At 41.9% G+C, this 19,161-nt stretch overlaps 1 protein-coding gene across 9 annotated transcripts in view; it reads left to right on the top strand.

Moving 5' to 3' along the window:
• The first annotated feature begins 296 nt into the window (after positions 1–296).
• CEP192 (centrosomal protein 192) overlaps positions 297–19,161 on the top strand; it is a 110,039-nt gene continuing 91,174 nt past the window's right edge. For 8 of the 9 annotated variants that reach the window (XR_009048070.1, XR_009048071.1, XM_057699773.1 and 5 more), the window contains exons 1-5: positions 297–430; positions 713–883; positions 11,569–11,736; positions 12,407–12,532; positions 16,682–16,857. Coding sequence is in view for 6 of the 9 variants with exons in the window: in XM_057699773.1 (XP_057555756.1) it covers positions 11,573–11,736; positions 12,407–12,532; positions 16,682–16,857 (466 nt within the window). In the remaining 3 variants the exon portion in view is untranslated. Of the gene's footprint in view, positions 431–712; positions 884–11,568; positions 11,737–12,406; positions 12,533–16,681; positions 16,858–19,161 lie in introns of those variants that run through there. The other variant, XM_057699775.1, reaches the window with a different exon arrangement.

Here is a 19,161-nt window from a genome sequence, read left to right as displayed (position 1 = left end):
TCAGCTCCCGTAGGGACAGTGCCAACAGTTCCGAACTCGGGGTGTGTCAGGTGCCTTGTCCACCCGAAGCAGTTCTCGGTGCACAAGGCGCGCGCCGGAGCCCTAAAGCCCCAGCTAAGGCGCTGCGTCCTCCTGTAGGCGAGGCTCCAAGCGCGGCGCCTCGGGGCCGGGCGCGGCTTAGCTTCAAATCCGGGGCGCCCGCCCTCGCCCAATCAGCGGGCTCTCCCCTTCGTGTCGTCCAATCCAAAGCCGTCTCGGGGTCCCCGCCCCTCGGCCCGTGCCGCGAACCGACGTAAACCAGAGGGGCACACGGTACGGCCGGTCGCCGTAAGGGGACGCGCGCAGCGCAGTGTCGGAGCAGCAGGTCGCCGGACCCTTCCTCTGCGGATGTTCAGCCGCCTGGGTTCTCGAGGCCGGCGTCGCGGGCTCGGTGAGGGGTCGTCCGGGGAGGCGGTGGCGGGCGGGGCGGGCGAGTTGGGCTGCCGTGAAAGCGGGGTCTCCGGGACTTGGGTCTCGTGTCCGGGGCCTGGTTCCATTCCCCCCACGCGGCGCCCCCGCCTCTCGGGCCGGACCGGGCGGGAGTGACGCGCTGCTGCCCAGCGGGTGCGGCCGCTTCCCGGTGGCTCCCGGCCCTTCGCGGTTCGTTTCACGGAAAAACGGGAAAGGAGCCAGTGTTTGAGGTCGCTCTGCTTTTGTTTTCTCCCGACGGCAGACTTTGTTCGCTGAAGCATGAGGTCCCTTTCGAGGCCTTCCCCTGGAGGACAGCTGTTTTCAGGACAGTATTTTCACTTGCTGTTACCATTTTGAGGTCGCTCGACTGGAGTTTTTACTGCTCCAAGATCAACTTTTTCTCCGTATTCCAGTTTTTAGGGCAAAGTTTATGGTAAGCTTTGAAAACTTTCATGTTAAATGTCTACTTAATGGTAAAGAGTATCTTGGAATGTTGGGGAAGTTTGACTTTGCCTTTTTCCCACAGCTCATATTTTTAAGTGTGTTCAGTTGTGTACGTAGGCGTCCAGGCGACAACTACAGAAAATGATATTTTATGTATCCAGGCATGAAATTAAAGCAATTAAGTATTAGTAAACTCGAACACGAAGTTTTGTTTTTACTGCTTTAAGAAAATATCAAGAGAAATACCGAAGGCGGCTATTTACTTCAAATGTCGTAAAAGGAGAGGTAACATTGCATTGTCTTCGTTTTAGGTGAGGAGGAAGGCTGGGTAATGCAATACGGACCGAAGTTCGGAATCTTCCTTTCTAGGAAAGCTTTAGAAATGTGGCAGGTCCGTAGATGGCTTCGAACAAGTGTAATCCTTTCTGGAAAAGAGAGACTGGGTGTTAGATTACATCTGGAGCAGTCTTCCCTGGATTGTGTTACTGTTGCACCCACAGCAAAGTTCTACTCCACTGTGTCCACACTATCATAGTGGCTAGGGGTTGTCAGCTTCCTAAGGGGAGCCGCCTTATTTATTGTAGCTTCATGCCGCCGAGCAGAGTTAGCAGAGTTGTGTTTGATAATGATTGTTGCATGAATGATCTTTGCTTAAATTCTGAGTTTTCTTGGAATTGATTCCTTCTAAGTGGAGATAATCCTTAAAGAGATGCTATATATTTTGATGCGGTATATAGATTTGTAAGTGAATGAGTAACTTAGTAACTACAAAACTAGATGTGGGGAGGCTACTTGGAAGACTTGTGCAGTTTATTTTTTAAAAAATATTTATGTATTTGGCTGCACTAGGTCTTCGTTGCTGCATGAGGGATCTAGTTTCCTGGCCCGCTGCTTTGGGAGTACATAGTCTTAGCCATTGGACCACCAAGGAAGTGCTCTGTGCAGTTTTTCTTTTTTTTAAGAACTTTTATTGAGATATAATTTACATACAGTAAACTGCATATATTTAAAGTGTCCATTTTGATATTTTTTCTTATTAGTAATGTATATGGCAATCCCACTCTCCCAATTCATCCCACCCCAAATCACCCCCACCTCCGCCGCCTGCATGTCCATGTGTTTGTTCTCTACATCTGTGTCTCTATTTCTGCCTTGCAAACTGGTTGATCTGTACCATTTTTCTAGATTCCGCATATATGCATTACTATACCATATTTGTTTTTCTCTTTCTGACTTACTTCACTCTGTATAACAGTCTCTAGGTCCATCCATGTCTCTACAAATGTCCCAGTTTTGTTCGTTTTTACAACTGAGCAATATTCCATTGTATATATGTACCACATCTTCTTTATCCATTCATCTGTTGCTGAACATTTAGGTTGCTTCCATGCCGTGGCTGTTGTAAATAGTGCTGCAGTGAACATTGGGGTGTATGTGTCTTTTTGAATTACGGTTTTCTCTGGGTATATGCCCAGGAGTGGGATTGCTGGATCATATGGTAGTTCTATTTTTAGTTCTTCAAGGAACCTCCATACTGTTCTCCATACTGGCTGTATCAATTTACATTCCCACCAACGGTGCAAGAGCATTCCCTTTTCTCCACACCCTCCCCAGCATTTACTGTTTGTAGATTTTCTGATGATGCTCATTCTAACCAGTGTGAGGTGATACCTCATTGTAGTTTTGATTTGCATTTCTCTAATAATTAGTGGTGTTGAGCAGTATTTCATGTGCCTCTTGGCCATCCGTATGTCTTCTTTGGAGAAGTGCCTATGTAGGTATTCTGCCCATTTTTTGATTGGGTTGTTTGTTTTTTTGATATTGAGGTGCATAAACTTTATATATTTTGGAGATTAATCCTTTGTCTGTTGATTCATTTGCAAATATTTTCTCCCTTTCTGAGGGTTGTCTTTTCATCTTGCTTATAGTTTCCTTTTCTGCGGAAAAGCTTTCAAGTTTCATTAGGTCCCACTTATTTATTTTTGTTTTTATTTCCGTTACTCTAGGAGGTGGGTCAAAAAAGATCTTGCTTTGATTCATGTCAAAGAGTGTCCTTCCTATGTTTTCCTCTTGGAGTTTTATACTGTCTGGCCTTACATTTAGGTCTTTAAGCCATTTTAACTTTATTTTTGTGTGTAATGTTAGGGAGTGTTCTAATGTCATTCTTTTACATGTAGCTGGCCAGTTTTCCCAGCACCACTTACTGAAGAGGCTGTCTTTTCTCCATTGTATATCCTTGCCTCCTTTGTTATAGATTAGTTGACCATAGGTTATCTCTGGGCTTTCTTTCCTGTTCCATTTGTTTTTGTGCCAGTACCATATCGTCTTGATCACTGCAGCTTTGTAATATAGTCTGAAGTCAGGGAGTCTGATTCCTCCAGCTCCTCTTTCTTCCCTCAGGGTTGCTTTGGCTGTTCCTCTTTTGCATCTCTATACAAATTTTAGGATTTCTTGTTCTAGTTCTGTAAAAAAAGGCCATTGGTAATTTGATAGGGGTTGCATTGAATCTATAGATTGCTTTGGGTAGTATAGTCATTTTCACAATGTTGATTCTTCCAATCCAAGAACATGGTATATCTCTCCATCTGTTTGTGTCATCTTTGATTTCTTTCATTAGTGTCTTATAGTTTTTGGAATACAGGTCTTTTACCTCCTTAGGTTTATTCCTAGGTATTTTATTCTTTTTGTTGCAATGGGGAATGGGATTGTTTCCTTAATTTCTCTTTCTGATCTTTCCTTGTTAGTGTATAGAAATGCAAGAGATTTCTGTGCGTTAATTTTGTATCCTGCAACTTTACCAAAGTCATTGATTAGCTCAAGTAGTTTTCTGGTGGCATCTTTAGAATTTCCTATGTATAGTATCATGTCATCTGCAAATGGTGACAGTTTTACTTCTTTTCCAATTTGGATTCCTTTTGCTTCTTTTCCTTCTCTGATTGCTGTGGCTAAAACTTTCAAAACTATGTTGAATAGTAGTGGCGAGAGTGTCTTGCTCCTGATCTTAGAGGAAATGCTTTCAGTAATTCACCATTGAGAATGATGTTTGCTGTGGGTTTGTCATATATGGGCTTTATTATGTTGAGGTAGGTTCCCTCTGTGCCCACTTTCTGGAGAGGGTTTATCATAAATGGGTGTTGAATTTTGTCAAAAGCTTTTTCCACATCTATGGAGATGATCACATGGTTTTTATTCTTCAATTTGTTACTATGGTGTATCACATTGATTGATTTGCATATATTGAAGAATGCTTTCCTCCCTGAGATAAATCCCACTTGATTATGGTGTATGATCCTTTTAATGTGTTGTTGGATTCTGTTTGCTAGTATTTTGTTGAGAATTTTTGCATCTAAATCCATCGTGATATTGGTCTGTAATTTTCTTTTTTTGTAATATCTTTGTCTGGTTTTGGTATCAGAGTAATGGTGGCCTCGTAGCATGAGTTTGGGAGTGTTCCTTCCTCTGCAACTTTTTGGAAGAGTTTGAGAAGGATGGGTGTTAGCTCTTCTCCAAATGTTTGATAGAATTCACTGGTGAAGCCATCTGGTGCTGGACTTTTGTTTGTTGGAAGAGTTTTAATCACAGGTTCAATTTCATTACTTGCGATTGGCCTGTTCATATTTTCGATTTCTTCCTGATTCAGTCTCGGAAGGTTATACGTTTCTAAGAATTTGTCCATTTCTTCCAGGTTGTCCATTTTATTGGCAAATAGTTGCTTGTAGTAGTCTCTTATGATGCTTTCTATTTGTGTGGTGTCCGTTGTAGCTTCTCCTGTTTAATTTCTAATTTTATTGAGTTGAGTCCTCTTTTACTTGACGAGTCTCACTAGAGCTTTATCAATTTTGTTTATCTTCTCAAAGAATCAGCTTTTAGTTTTATTGATCTCTGCTATTGTTTTCTTTGTTTCTATTTCATTTATTTCTGCTGTGATCTTTATGATTTCTCTCCTTCTACTAACTTTGGGTTTTGTTTGTTCTTCTTTCTCTATTTCCTTTAGGTGTAAGGTTAGGTTGTTTATTTGGGATTGCTGTTTCTTGAGGTAGGATTATATTGCTATAAACTTGCCTATTAGAACCACTTTTGCTGTATCCCATATGTTTTGGATCATGTTCTCATTGTGATTTGTCTCTAGGTGTTTTTTGATTTCCTCTTTGATTTTTTCAGTGATCTCTTGGTTACTTAGTAGTGTATTGCTTAGCCTCCATGTGTTTGTCTTTTTTATGGTTTTTTCCCTGTATATTTAGCAGCATATTGTTTAGCCCCCATGTGTTTATGGTTTTTATGATTTTTTCCCTGTAATTTATTTCTAATCTCGTAGAGTTGCAGTTGGAAAAGATGCTTGATATGATTTCAGTTTTCTTAGACTTACCAAGGCTTGATTTGTGACCCAAAATGTGATCTATCCTGGGGAATGTTTCATGTGCACTTGAGAAGAAAGTGTAATCTGCTGTTTTTGGATGGAATGTCCTGTAAATATCAATTAAATCTATCTGGTCTGTTGTGTCATTTAAAGCTTGTGTTTCCTTATTAATTTTCTGTCTGGATGACCTGTCCATTGGTGTAAGTGGGGTGTTAAAGTCCCCCACTAGTATTGTGTTACTCTTGATTTCTTCTTTTATAGTTGTTAGCATTTGCCTTATGTATTGAGGTGCTCCTATATTGGGGGCATATATACTTATAATTGTTATCTCCTCTTCTTGGATTGATCCCGTGATCATTCTGTAGTGTCCTTCCTTGTCTCTTGCAACATTTTTTATTTTAAAGTGTATTTTACCTGATATGAGTATTGCTATTCCAGCCTTCTTTTGATTTCCATTTGCATGGAATATTTTTCCATCCCCTCCCTTTTAGTCTGTATGTGTCCCTAGGTCTGAAGTAGGTCTCTTGTAGACAGCTTGTGTGTGTGTGTATGGGTCTTGTTTTTGTATCCATTCAGCCAGTCTTTGTCTTTTGGTTGCAGCATTTAATCCATTTACATTCAAGGTAATTATTGATATGTATGTTCCTATTACCATTTTCTTAATTGTTTTGTTTCTGTTTCTGTAGGTCCTTTTCTTCTCCTGTGTTTCCCATTTAGAGACTATCCTTTAGCATTTGTTGTAGGGCTGGTTTGGTGGTGCTGAATTCTCTTAGCTTTTGCTTATCTGTAAAGCTTTTGATTTCTCCATCAAATCTGAATGAGATCCTTGCTGGGTAGAGTATTCTTGGTTGTAGGTTCTTCCCTTTCATCACTTTACATATATTGTGCCACTCCCTTCTGGCTTGCAGAATTTCTGCTGAGAAATCAGCTGTTAACCTTATGGAAGTTTCCTTGTATGTTATTTGTTGGTTTTCCCTTGTTGCTTTTAATAATTTTTCTTTGCTTTAATTTTTGTCAATATGATTACTATGTGTCTTGGCATATTTCTCCTTGTATATGTCCTGCCTGGGACTCTACGCTTCCTGGACTTGGGTGGATATTTGCTTTCCCATGTTAGGAAAGTTTTCGAGTATAATCTCCTCAAATATTTTCTTGGGTCCTTTCTCTCTTTTATTTCTGGGACCCCGATAGTGTGAATGTTGGTTCGTTTAATGTTGTCCCATTGGTTTCTTAGGCTGTCTTCACTTCTTTTCATTCTTTTTTGTTTATCCTTTTCCTTGTCAGTGATTTTCACCATTCTGTCTTCCAGGTCACTTCTCCGTTCTTCTGCCTCAGTTGTTCTGCTGTTGGTTCCTTCTGGTGTATTTTTCATTTCAGTTATTGTGTTGCTTATCTTTGTTTGTTCTTTAATTTTTCTAGGTCTTTGTTAAACTTTTTTTGCATCTTTTTGATCTTTGCATCCAGTCTTTTTTCAAAGTCCTGGATCATCTTCACCATCATTATTCTGAAATCTTTTTCTGGAAGATTGCCTATCTCCACTTCATTTAGTTGTCTTTCTGGGGTTTTTTGTTCCTTCATCTGTCTTTTCATTTTTTCTAGCTTTCTATGGTTGTGGTGTTCCTTCCACAGGCTGTAGAAGTATAGTTCTTGATACTGCTGTCTGCCCCCTGGTGGAGGAAGCCATCTAAGAGGTTTGTGCCTGCGTCCTGATGGGAGGGACTGGTGATGGGTAGGGCTGGGTATTGCTCTGGTGAGCAGAGCTCAGTAAAACTTTAATCTGCTTGTCTGCCAATGGGTAGGGCTGGGTTTCCACCCTGTTAGTTGTTTAGCCTGAGGGGGCCCAGCACTGGAGCTTACAGGCTCTTTGGCAGGGCTTATGGTGGACTCTGGGAGGGCTCACACCAATGAGCACTTCCCAGAACCCCCGCCGCCAGTGTCCCTGTCCCCACAGTGAGCCACAGCTGCCCACCACCTCTGCAGGTGACCCTCCAACACCAGCAGGTAGGTCTGATTCAGTCTTCTATGGGGTCACTGCTCCTTCCCCCTCGGTCCTGGTGAACACACTATTTTTGTGTGCTCTCCGAGTGGAGTCTCTGTTTTCCCCAGTCCTGTGGAAGTCCTGCAATCAAATCCCACTGGCCTTCAAAGTCTGATTCTCTGGGGATTCCTCCTCTTGTTGCCGGACCACCAGGTTGGGAAGCCTCATATGGGGTTCAGAACCTTCACTCCAGTGGGTGGACTTCTGTGGTATAACTCCAGTTTGTGAATTGCCCACCTGTCAGTTATGGGATTTGATTTTATTGCGATTGTGCCCTTCCTACCATCTCATTGCAGCTCCTCCTTTGACTCTGGAAGTGGGGTGTCTTTTTTGGTTAGTTCTAGTGTCTTCCTGTCGATGATTGTTTAGCAGTTAGTTGTAATTCTGGTGCTCTTGCAAGAGGGAGTGAGTGCACATCCTTTTACTCCACCATCTGGAATTGTCCTCCCCATGCCGGAGTTTAAAGAGTGATGGACAGATAGGCAAGACTTCTTCTTAGGGAGAAATCTTTTTAGTGGAAGAAAACAGACAAATGCAAAAACAGACAGTGATCAGTGCAGGCTTGCAGAAACTAAAATGACTGTGATGGACTGTGGGCCTACATTTGACTTAAGGGATCACCTCTCTTAGAAGGTGATATTTGAATAGAGGTGAATGTCAGGAAGGAGCTAGCTGTGCAGACATCTAAAAGAGTATTCTAGGCCCCGAGGTAGGGATGGGTTTGTGTGTTACAGGAACAGAAAAGCCAGTATGTGGTGAGTGAGGCTGGGACATGTGGGAGGTGAGGTGGTTTCTGAAGTTGTCAGGAAGTGTATGGTACCTGGTATATGGTTAATAGTCCCTTTGATTGCTACCTGGAGAATTAATCATAGGGTGGCGAGAATTGAAATGTGGCGACTGGTTAGGAGGCTTTTCAGTAGGGTAAGGTGGTAGTAGCAGAGTCAGAAAGATATAGGATGATTCAGGGTGTGTTTTAGACAAGACCTATTTTTCCTCAGGAATAGGCTCTAATAGATGTTTTGATTGTCAACAGTGTTTTTGCTGCATTTAAATGGTTTCAGGTGGAGTCTGTAGTTTCCAGTTGATTTCAGTTCTTAGAGGCCTGTTGTCTCACAGTGTATGTTCCTGAAGGCGTTTGAGTTTCAGATTGGTCTGAGTTTGAGATTGCATTGCATGGAGCTGAGGTCAGGATCCTGGGTGTCCCTAACATGGAAAGGGAGGACGTCAGATGAGATGCTTGGCTGTGGTGAGAAGGTGGTGGCCAGAGGTGCAAAGGAAGGGTAGGGATAGGTTTTCCACCTCCTGTGTCCTAATGACAGAGAGTTTGGATGTGTTTATAGAAATCAAGAAGAGGAAATATTGATAGTTAGACACATCAAAGAGAGGAAAACACTGGGGTGCGCATGATCTGAGAGGAGGGTGCTTACGTGGTAGCTGGTGGTGAATTTGCTGTGTATTAACCCAGTTTGAAAACCTTCGTGCATTCAGCAAATTTATTGAGGGTCTGCTGTGTGCAAGGCAGTGCTCTAGATAGGAACTCACTGGTAGAACAGGCCAAGTCCCTGCCCTCATGATGTTTACGTTCTAATGTGGGGTGGGGAATAAGTGGTGAACTGTAGAGCACTACAGAAGAAAGGAAGTGGGGCGAGATCAGTGTGCAGAGCCTGTCTGTACAGCATGGTGGGGAAGTGGACATCTACACAAAGACCTGAAAGAAGTGAAGGCTCAGGAGCCTTCTTATGTTCCAGGAACAGCAGCAAGGTCAGGATGGCTGGGGTAGAGGGAGCGAGGGAGAGGAGCAGGAGGTCGCAGGTCCGAGTTACTCAGGCCCCTGTTGCCAGCAAGACCGACTTTCTCAGTGAGACAGGTAGCCAGTGGAGGGTTCTGAGCTAAGCAGTGACAGTGTTTGTCTTGTTTGACTGGGTAACTTGAGTGTGTGGCAGGTAGTCCAGGGAGGAGGATAGAGGCTGTTGCAGGGAGGGTCCCAGTCGGAGAGGTTGTGGCTTGACCATGGCAGTGGCAGTCATGAGAAATGGCGGGTTCTGGTATATGGTTGTGGTGTAGCCATTGGGGTTTGCTGAGGAATTGCATATAGGGTGTGTGTGTTAGTGAGAACACTGAGGTCTGAGCAACTAGAGAATGGAGTTGTTTTCTCTAGGGGGAGAATTGAGGAGCAGGCTTTTCTTAGGGGGTTGCAATGAGATGAAATCAAGATTGTGGTTTTAGGTGCCTATTGGATACCTAAGTGAAAACATCTGAGGGTCTGAGGAGAGGCCTAGGCTGGAGATACAAGTTTTGTATGGGATTTAAAACTTAGAAGCTGAGGGCAGTTATCCAGAGAGTCTGGGTAGATGGAGGAGACCCAGGTGCCAGCCCTAGAGCCCTCGCTGTGTGGAGGTCTGGAAGAGAAGGAGGGACCCGCTGAGGAGGAGGAAGAGCAGACAGCGGTGCTTTGGAAACCAGGTGAAGAGAGTATTTCTGTGAGGAAGAAGTGTGAATTCGATCCTGTTAGGTCCAGGATGAGGAGGACTGAAAATTGACCGTGGGACTATAGGTTTGGCAGCAGGGAGATCAGTGGTGATGTTGACAAGCATTTAGTAGGCCGTGGGTTGGAAGCCAGCTGGGAGTGGGCTCGGGTGAGGACTGGAGCTGGGTGGCCAGTAGTGACTCCTATTGGAGGTCTGGGTGGTTAGAGGGAGTGTGGATGGAGGTGGCGGTAACTACAGGGGGTAGCAGGGCTGAACTCCAGGAAGCCTTCTTGTGCTGGTGGGGAGGACTTGCCCTGAGGGAAGCCACAGCCTCGAGGAGGAGGGGGCGGGTGTTGGAGTGGGAGGGCTGGGCTTCTACCAGGAGCCTGGAGACTTCATCTGTGATCAGGTGAATTTAGTGGATTTCTATTGCTCTTACGAGCTTTGCTACTTTGTAATTAAATTAGTCCATAGTACGTAAACTTGCATGTCAGTGGTTTGTTACTGACCCCAGCACAGTCCTGCATTGTCATCTGTGTCATCAGTAGTGGCAGCTCTTAGAATATCTGTCCAGGGGCTAAGCCCTCTCCCTTCCTCTCCTTTCAGCTTATGAGATCAGGCCAGAGTTCCTAATACACCATTTAAGGCTTGTAGGACCTGGCTCTGTGGTTTTACTCACCTGCTACCGAATACCGTGGAGCACATGCTATGGCCACCACACCCTTTGAGCTTAGAGCAGAGTTTGGAGTCATACCTGGGCGAGAATCTTACTAATTGCACAGCCTTGGGTAAATTTAGCTAGTTTAGTCTCTGAGTTTGTTTCTTCTTTTGTAAAATGAGGGTGAGTTAAGGCAGTAGGTATGCAATAAATCTTAATTCTCTTCCACCATTGCTAATGTTTGTCACCTTTAAAAGCCCCCTTGTCTCATACTTTGCATGTAAAAGTCCTGCTCATTCTTCAAGGTATAGGACCAGTATCCTCTCGTTTCTTGAGTCTTTCCTGATTTAATTATTTTCTTTACTGAATTCCACACAGCCTTTATATGATAAACACTCTGAAATATTTTTAAAATTGAGTAACATCTCCTGAGTACTGAGATCAGGGTCCATTGAACCAGTCGTCAGTGTGCCCCGGAGGTCCTCTATCAGTAGTACAGACCGTGCCAGTGTTTTCCAGACTTAGCCTTTGTGTGCCACTTTTACCATTTTTGCCTTGTCCATGTGCCAAATATAATTTATGTAACTTAAATGTTCTTTGAACAGACTCACTTTGTTGTTGTTGTTGGCTGCACTGTGCAGCTTGTGGGATCTTAGTTCCCTGACCAGGGATTGAAACCTGGGCCCTTTGCAGTAAAAGCACCAAGTCCTAACTACTGGACCACCAGGGAGTACCCTAGACTCACTTTTTAAAGCACTTACTCATCCTTAATCTTTGAAATCAGGGGCTAGATTTTGCTAGTTCTATTTATTCTGTTCTGTGTTGGAATGTGTGCCCAACTGGTATAAGCAATATACTGAAATTGTCTGTATATGCCATTTGTGTCGTACCTTCTTTGACTCTTTATTAGATAAATGCAAAATCCAAGAGTAAATCAAGCTGTTGTGCTTCATTATAAGTACATTATAAGTATTATAAGTAATTATAGGAAAGTAGTTTGATGTTTGTATTCTCAGCTATAGTATCTCCTCTTAGTGCTGTTCCCAAAAAAGGATTTTATCAGTTTTCTAAGATTTATGAGACTTGTACTCTTAATCATTTGAAAAAGTTTTATAGTAATATATGATTTATAAGAATACTTCTGTTGTTGCAGTGAGATGGAAGATTTTCGAGGTATAGCTGAAGAGTCATTTCCAAGCTTTTTAACCAATTCATTACTTGGTAATAGTGGGATTTTGGAAAATGTCACTCTTTCTTCAAATCTTGGCTTGCCTGTTGCTGTTTCAACACTTGCTAGAAATAGATCCAGCACTGATAACAGGTAAGAATTGTTTGAATAGATAAGTTTTTTAGATCCTTAAAGCCTACGATATAGTGATACTTCTGTGAAATTTCTCAGCCAAGCTTGGGCTTTTGCTTTATTTGAGGGAGATGATCATTTATGTAAAATCAACATGAAAGAGAGAACCATATCTTTCCTATTCCATCTACCTTGTCGATGGTTGAGGGGATAGGTTTGGGATTGAGTGCCAGTGACCTTTTGGCTGCTGATGGTTTTTCTGTCCACGGTGGTTCGGCTTCCTGGCGTCTGGTGATTTGAGCTGCATCTCCAGATGTGATAGGTGTAGTTCACTCATTTTGTGTAATTTGTAAAGTTTGCCTGTGCTTAAATATCCAACCACTTTCCCGTCCTCCCAACCTAAACATTCTCTGCGGAGCATCGTCTTTGCCTTTGGAATGAAGGGGTTGGATTAACTGTCTAAAGACTTCTAGCTTTAAGATTTCCACGACTCTTGTGTAATACACCCGTTCTGCTGCTGCTGCATGGTTTTCAGTGCTTTGCATGCAGGGTGATGGTTTTGAACACTGGGGACCCTATTTGTTTTTACCTCCTGGTGATTGGTTTTATAGTCATACAGCCCTATGTCATAGTGAATTTTAAATGTGTCTAATTTAATTATTAAAAATTAAAACAAAATTTTTGTGTGTAGGAATTCTGATGTGCAGGCATCTTATTTAGTGGAAGGGAAGTTTTCAGTTCCATCGGACTCGTCTCCCAGTAGCCAGAGTGAAGCTGAACTGAGAGAGAGGTTACAGCTTGTCTTCCCGGATGATAAGTGAGTTCTTACTTCACCTGCTTTCAGTGTGTTAAGAGCGAGTCTCACTTAGTCTCATGGAAAATGAATCTCATGATTGTGTCTCTGATCAATTCTGAGAATCTTTAACAGTTTTCTTTATATGATATTGTAATCACATACATTTTTAGTCTTTCAAAATCTTTTTCTGATTCCAAGGTAATACTTGCTCGTTGAAAAAGTTATAAAATACAGGGAATTATAAGGAAGACAGCAAAGGCCTGTCATCCCACTAACTGGAGAATAGACATTTATTATCTTTTTATTTAGTCTTCTAGACTGTTTTCTATGCACATATACGTAAACATGTATTTTTTTTAACAAAAATAGGATTAAACTGTACATACTGTGTATAACTTTTAAAAGTTAATGGTTGTGCTCATCTTTCCATTACAGTTACTGTAGGTGTGTGTCGTAATGTTAATGCTGCAGTTAGGCACTTAGATTATTGGAATTTCACTATTATGAATTTAATGAACTTCCTTATTTATACATACATTTGGCATCTAGTAGGTTATTTTATTCAGATAAAATCCTAGGAGTTAAGAATATTTAATTTTAAAGATCATTACAGACTAGCACATTGCTCTTTGGAAGATTTGCACCAGTTTACATTCCCGCTAGAAGATGTGCATGAGTATGCCTGCTTCTCTGAGCCCTCCCTGACATTTGGTGGTGTTATTTTTGATCCTCGATTTTAGAAGTGGAAGAATTTATATACATGCTTAAGCAAATAGAAGAAAGTCTGGAAGGCTCTACACCAAAATGTAAATCGTGGTTGTCTTGATGGCAGTAGTACAGGCAGGCTTAAAGTTTTCTGTGTTTGAAATCACAATCGAGTATTTATGGGATTGAACATATTTTAATGTTTATTCATTATTTATATTTTTGTTGTGAATTGCCTCTTGATGATATTTAGATATAAGTGCTTTCTATATATATTAAAGTTGTTAATGCTGTGTATTCATTTATTCAAGGTGTTTTTGACTGGGTGCCTACTTTCCAAGGGCAGGGGAAATAGCAGTGGACAAAACAGACATTACACAAAAAGACACCAGTGTACACCAATTTTATAGTATATTAGAAGGGAAAAGTGCTAGGAAAAAACAGGACATGATAAGGAGGGATGTTAGGAGGGCTGAAGGGCGTGGTCAGTGTGGGTCTCCTTGAGGAGGTGTGAGATCTGAGCAGAGACTTGAAGGAGGGAGTTAGCCCTGCCTGTAGGCCTCAGGAGGAGGAGGAGGAGGCTTTCAGGGGAGGGCACTGAGCGAGAGTGGGAAGGGCAGGGCGTGAGGTTGGAAACTTGCCGAGGATTCCATCTCAACTCTGATTTGAAAGCCCTGCCTCCAGGCTACCAGTGGAGAATAGACTGCTGGGAAGCAAGACCTTAAGCAGAGTGACCACTTGGGAAGGTGGGTTCTCAGTAGGCCAGATGCTCAGGAGAGGAGGGAAGGAACAGACGCAGAGATCAGAGGTGGGGAGAACACAGCCTAGTGGGCAGGCTGGAGTCTTAAGTGCGTGCCAGGTGTTCAGCGCTGTGTTCTGGGCTGCTCCGCTTTGCACAGGCGTTTCTTAGACCTTGTCTGGAGAAGAGCCTTCTTCCTGGGTATGCAGGGTTGTGTTGGCACTGCTGATGTACGTGGGTGGGTTGGGGAGCAGGAGTGGGGGGCTGCCTGGCACAGTTGCCTTATAGACTTCCGCCTAAGACTTAATTTGAAACGTTTTGATGGGCCAGTAAAAACAAGACTAGCTATAGGTTTGAGGAAGTTGAGTTTTGATGGGGGAGTGAGGGTGGTGGTTAATTTAAAGGGCCCTCAGCTGTCTCTCTTATGCTAAAGTTTTGGTGGGCACACTGCATGTTTTTCAGGGGGGGTGGGGAGTGGCTGGGGGAGCTTTAAGATATGAAAATTAATCTAAATGTCCTGACTTCTTTATTTCATTTTACCATCTTGCTTCCCCCCACCACCTCTTCTTTTCTTTTTATAACATATTTTTTAAGAAATATGTTATATGGGGACCTTTTTGTTTCCTCATATTCTCATTTATTTATTTATTTGGGATATAATAGACAGGTAACATTATATTAGTTTTAGGTGTACAGCTTAATTTGATATTGGTATACATTTGTGAAATGATTGCCACCATACGTCTCATTAACATCACCTTACACAGTTACAAAAAATTTTTTTCTTGCATTGAGAACTTTTAAGATCTACTCTCTTAGCAACTTTCAAATATGCAGTACAGTATAACTACAGTCACCATGCTGTACATTACATCCCCCAGGACTTATTTTATAACTACAAGTTTATACATTTTGTCCTCCTTCACCCATTCTTCCCCCACAGCCCCCTCTGGGAACCACCAGTCTACTCTCTGTATCTATGAGCTTGGCTTTTTTGTTGGTTTTTAGTTTCCACTTATAAACAAGATCATACAGTAGTATCTGTCTTTTTCTGTCTGACTTACTTCACTAAGCTTAATACCCTCTAGATTGTGAATGACAAGATTTCATTTTTTATGGCCGAGTAGTATTCCATTGTATGTGTATACACACACACACACACACACACACACACACACACACACACACACACACACACACACACACCTTCTTTATCCATTCATCTGTCAATGGGCACTTAAGTTGCTTCCATATCTTGGCAATTGTAAATAGTGCTGCAGTGAACATAGAGGTGCATGTATATTTTCCAGTTAGTGTTTTCATTTTCTTTGGATAAATACCCAGGAGTGGAATTGCTGGTTCATATGGTAGTTCTACTTTTAATTTTTTGAGGAACCTCCATGCTGTTTTCCACAGTGGCTGTACCAACTTACATTCCCACAACAGTGTAAGAGGTCTCCCTTTTCTCCACATCCTCATGAAGACTTGCTATTTGTTGCCTTTTTGATGACAGCCATTCTGAAAGGTGTGAGGTGATACCTCATTATGGTTTTGATTTGCATTTCCCTGGTAATTAGCAGTGTTGAGCATCTTTTCACGTACCTATTGGCCATTTGTATTTCTTTGGAAAAATGTCTATTCAGGTCGTCAGCCCATTTTTTAATCGGGTTGTTTGTGTTTTTGCTCTTGAGTTGTATGAATTCTTGGTGTGTTTTGGGAATTAGCCTCTTATTAGATATATGATTGGCAGGTGTCTTCTCCCATTCAGTAGGCTGCCTGTTCATCCTGTGGCTTCCTTGGCTGTGTATCCCCCCACCTCTTTTTCTGACTGTTTTCTCTACCACATGACTTTGTATCCATTTACAGCCTTTCCACCCTTCTCTGCCCTCTGTTTTACTGGCTTCTGTTTGATTGGAGTGAAGCTTTCCTAGACCTGCCTGTGTGTGCGTGCACCTTTGGGTTAAATGGTTGGCTCTCTGTGTATTACAGCTGCAACAAAGAGATGGAGAAGTGGGAATGAAAGTTAGAGTTTGCCTCAGGGACAAAGGGTTAGGACTTGCAATCTATGAAAGAGCTATTTTCTCTTCATTCATCCTGGCCAGATTTAAGCCTGGCCCTAGGTTTGTCATATGATGAATTTATGGCATTTTAACAGCTTTTTCCTAAAGTACCATCCCTCCCACTCCCCCTTCTCTTGCTGGTGAAATGGCTGTTGTGAGCAGTGACAGACCCAAGAGCTTTTGCAGTATGTTGGGTGGAAAATTGCCTTTAAGGAAGAACCTTTCCATCCATAGATGAAACAACAGAGGCAGTTGGAAGGTGGGGATAAGAACAGTGGCAGGGGCTAAAAGTACAGCTTCAAAGCATTTGTAGTTCAGACAAGTAACTATTTGGCAAATATACCAGTATCTTTTAGGTCTGTCTTGTTTTTTAAAAAGCTGAGCTTTTCTCTACATGTGATAGATTCACAGATTACTTACTTGGGGAAGAAAAAAAAAACCTCATTTTATCACTTGAGAGGTAGAGTAGCAATATATTTGATTTTGGTAAATGTATATCACTGGACCAAAATGATGGTATAGTCCCCAGGACATCTGGCTGGTCCCGGAGATGTTTCTTTTCACTGCATCCATCTTTTCTTTTTAAGAAATAACTGATTAATGGATATTTTATAGAAACACCTACGATAACTAATATTTCATTATTATTGTTTCCTAATTTAAAAGTTCTATCTCTAAGAAAAAGAACCAGACAGAAAGTCGACATCTGTCAGGTGCTGTCCTCAAAGGGTCACCTTTTCAAAGTGATAGAGCAAGAACAGAAGAGGAGCAGGCTAGAGCTGCAGAACCCTTTCAGAGCCAAGATCCTTCTGATGGGATTTCACCAGTGGAACAGGAGCAAGGTACTGAACTATTAGAAATTATTTCTTAATGTATATATTTTAATTTCCTTTTTAAAAATCGTTTTTTAATTGAAGTATAGTTGATGTACAGTAATTATATGTTACAGGTGTACAGTATAGTGATTCACAATTTTTAAAGGTTATACTCCGTTTATAGTTATTATAAAATATTGGCTATATTCCCCATGTTGTACTATATATATTTTTTTAATTTAATTTTATTACTTATTTTAATTTTGGCTGCATTGTGTCTTCGTTGCTGCGTGGGCTTTTTCTAGTTGCGGCGAGTGGGGGCTACTCTTCGTTGTGGTGTGCAGGCTTCTCGTTGTGGTGGCTTCTGTTGTGGAGCGTGGGCTCTAGGTGCGTGGACTTAAGTAGTTGTGGCTCGCAGGCTTAGTTGCTCCATGGCATGTGGGATCTTCCTGGACCAAGGCTCGAACCTGTGTCTTAGGTAGCTTATTTTATACCTAATAGTTTGTTCCTCTTAATCCCCTAATCCTTTAATGCCCCTCCCCCTCCTCTCTTCCCACTGGTAACCACTAGTTTGTTCTCTACATCAGTGAGTCTCTTTCTTTTTTGTTATTTTCACTAGTTTGTTGTATTTTTTAGATTTCACGTATAAGTGGTATCATACAATTTTAATTTCCTTTCTTATTTCTCTGTCTTTGGACCAGTATTTATCTTAAATTATGATATTGTAAACTGAAAATGCTTTGGTTTGGCATTTACCTATTAATACCATGTTTATAATACTTTAATAAGAAAAGATCTCTTAATCTCTTAATTGTTCGTACTGATTAATCTGAAATCTCCTTTCCTGTGGAAACCATGCTAATGGTCATAACAAACTTTATGTTCAAGACAAGGAGGCTGTTTCTAATACACCTGTCACATTTCCCCCATCAGTTAATTAATTTGCATTCTTGTCAGCAGTCTTTTCTGTTTCTAAGCTTATTTTTGTTCCTAAGTTAAAATTTTTAAGGGATGTTTGTATTTCTCTTGATGAAAAATGTCATATAAGTATGAAAGTAGCCTAGATTAACTCCTCACACAAGAAATGAAAGACAAATTGGACTTAGTCAAAATTGAAAACTTTTGGGTTTTAAAAGATACTTTTGAGACAGTGAAAAGGCAACCCAAAGATGGGAGAATATGTTTGCGCATCATGTATGTTATATGTATATGATCAGAGACTAGTGTCCAGAATATGTAGAGAAGTCTTAAAACTCAATAAAAAGACAACCCAGTACTGTAAATGGCAAAGGCTTTTCAGTAGACATTTCTGTAAAGGAGTTGTACAAATGGCCAGTAGACACATGAGAAGATGCTCAACAGCTGTAATCATTAGGAAAATGAAAATCAAAACCAGGAGAGATCACACCCACTGGAATTACTAAAATCAAGAAGATGGGGTACTTCCCTGGTGGCACAGTGGTTAAGAATCTGCCTGCAGGGGACACAGGTTCAGTCCCTGGTCCGGGAAGATCCCACATGCTGCAGAGCAACTGAGCCCATGCACTGCAACTGCTGAGCCCATGTGCCACAACTATTGAAGCCCGAGAGCCTAGAGCCTATGCTTTGCAAGAAGAGAAGCCACCACAATGAGAAGCCCGCACACTGCAACAAAGAGTAGACCCCTCTCACTGCAACTAGAGAAAGCCTGGGCGCAGCAATGAAGACCCAATGCAGCCAATAAATAAATAAAATTAACAAATTAAAAAAAAAAAGAAGAAGAAAATGGGAAATAGCAAGTGTTGGTTGGAAATTGCTCGTTGGAATGTAAAGTAGTGCTGCTGCTGAGGAAGATAGTCTGATGGTTCCTCTAAACATTAAACACAGCATCACCATACGCCCCAGCAAGTCCAGTCCTGGGCATCACCCAAGAGAAAGGAAACATACGTCCACGCAAAAACTTGTACACATGGATGTTCATAGCAGCATTAGTCACAATAGCTGAAACAGAGACAGCTCGGATCGCTGTCAGCTGATGTGTGGGTAAATAACATACAGTGTGTCCATACATACAGTGGTGTTCAGCCATGAACAGGAGTGAAGTCCTGGTATGCGCTGCAGTACGGTGAGCCTTGAAAGCATGTGGAGTGAAAGAAGGCAGACACAGAAGGCCGTGTGCTGCAATTCCATTTATCTGTAGGTGAACCTGTAGGTACAGAACAGGCGGATCTGCTGAGACAGAGTAGATTAGGGGTTGCTAGGGCCTGGGGGCAGGAGAATGGGGAGTGACTGTTAGTGGGTACAGGATTGCTTTATGATGAAAATACTGTGCAATTAGGGAGTGATGATGGT

Source organism: Hippopotamus amphibius, chromosome 11, assembly GCF_030028045.1.
Source record: "Hippopotamus amphibius kiboko isolate mHipAmp2 chromosome 11, mHipAmp2.hap2, whole genome shotgun sequence".
Lineage (NCBI taxonomy): Eukaryota > Metazoa > Chordata > Mammalia > Artiodactyla > Hippopotamidae > Hippopotamus > Hippopotamus amphibius.
Note: the sequence above shows the minus strand (reverse complement) of the source record. Positions and strands in the feature narration are given on the sequence as shown.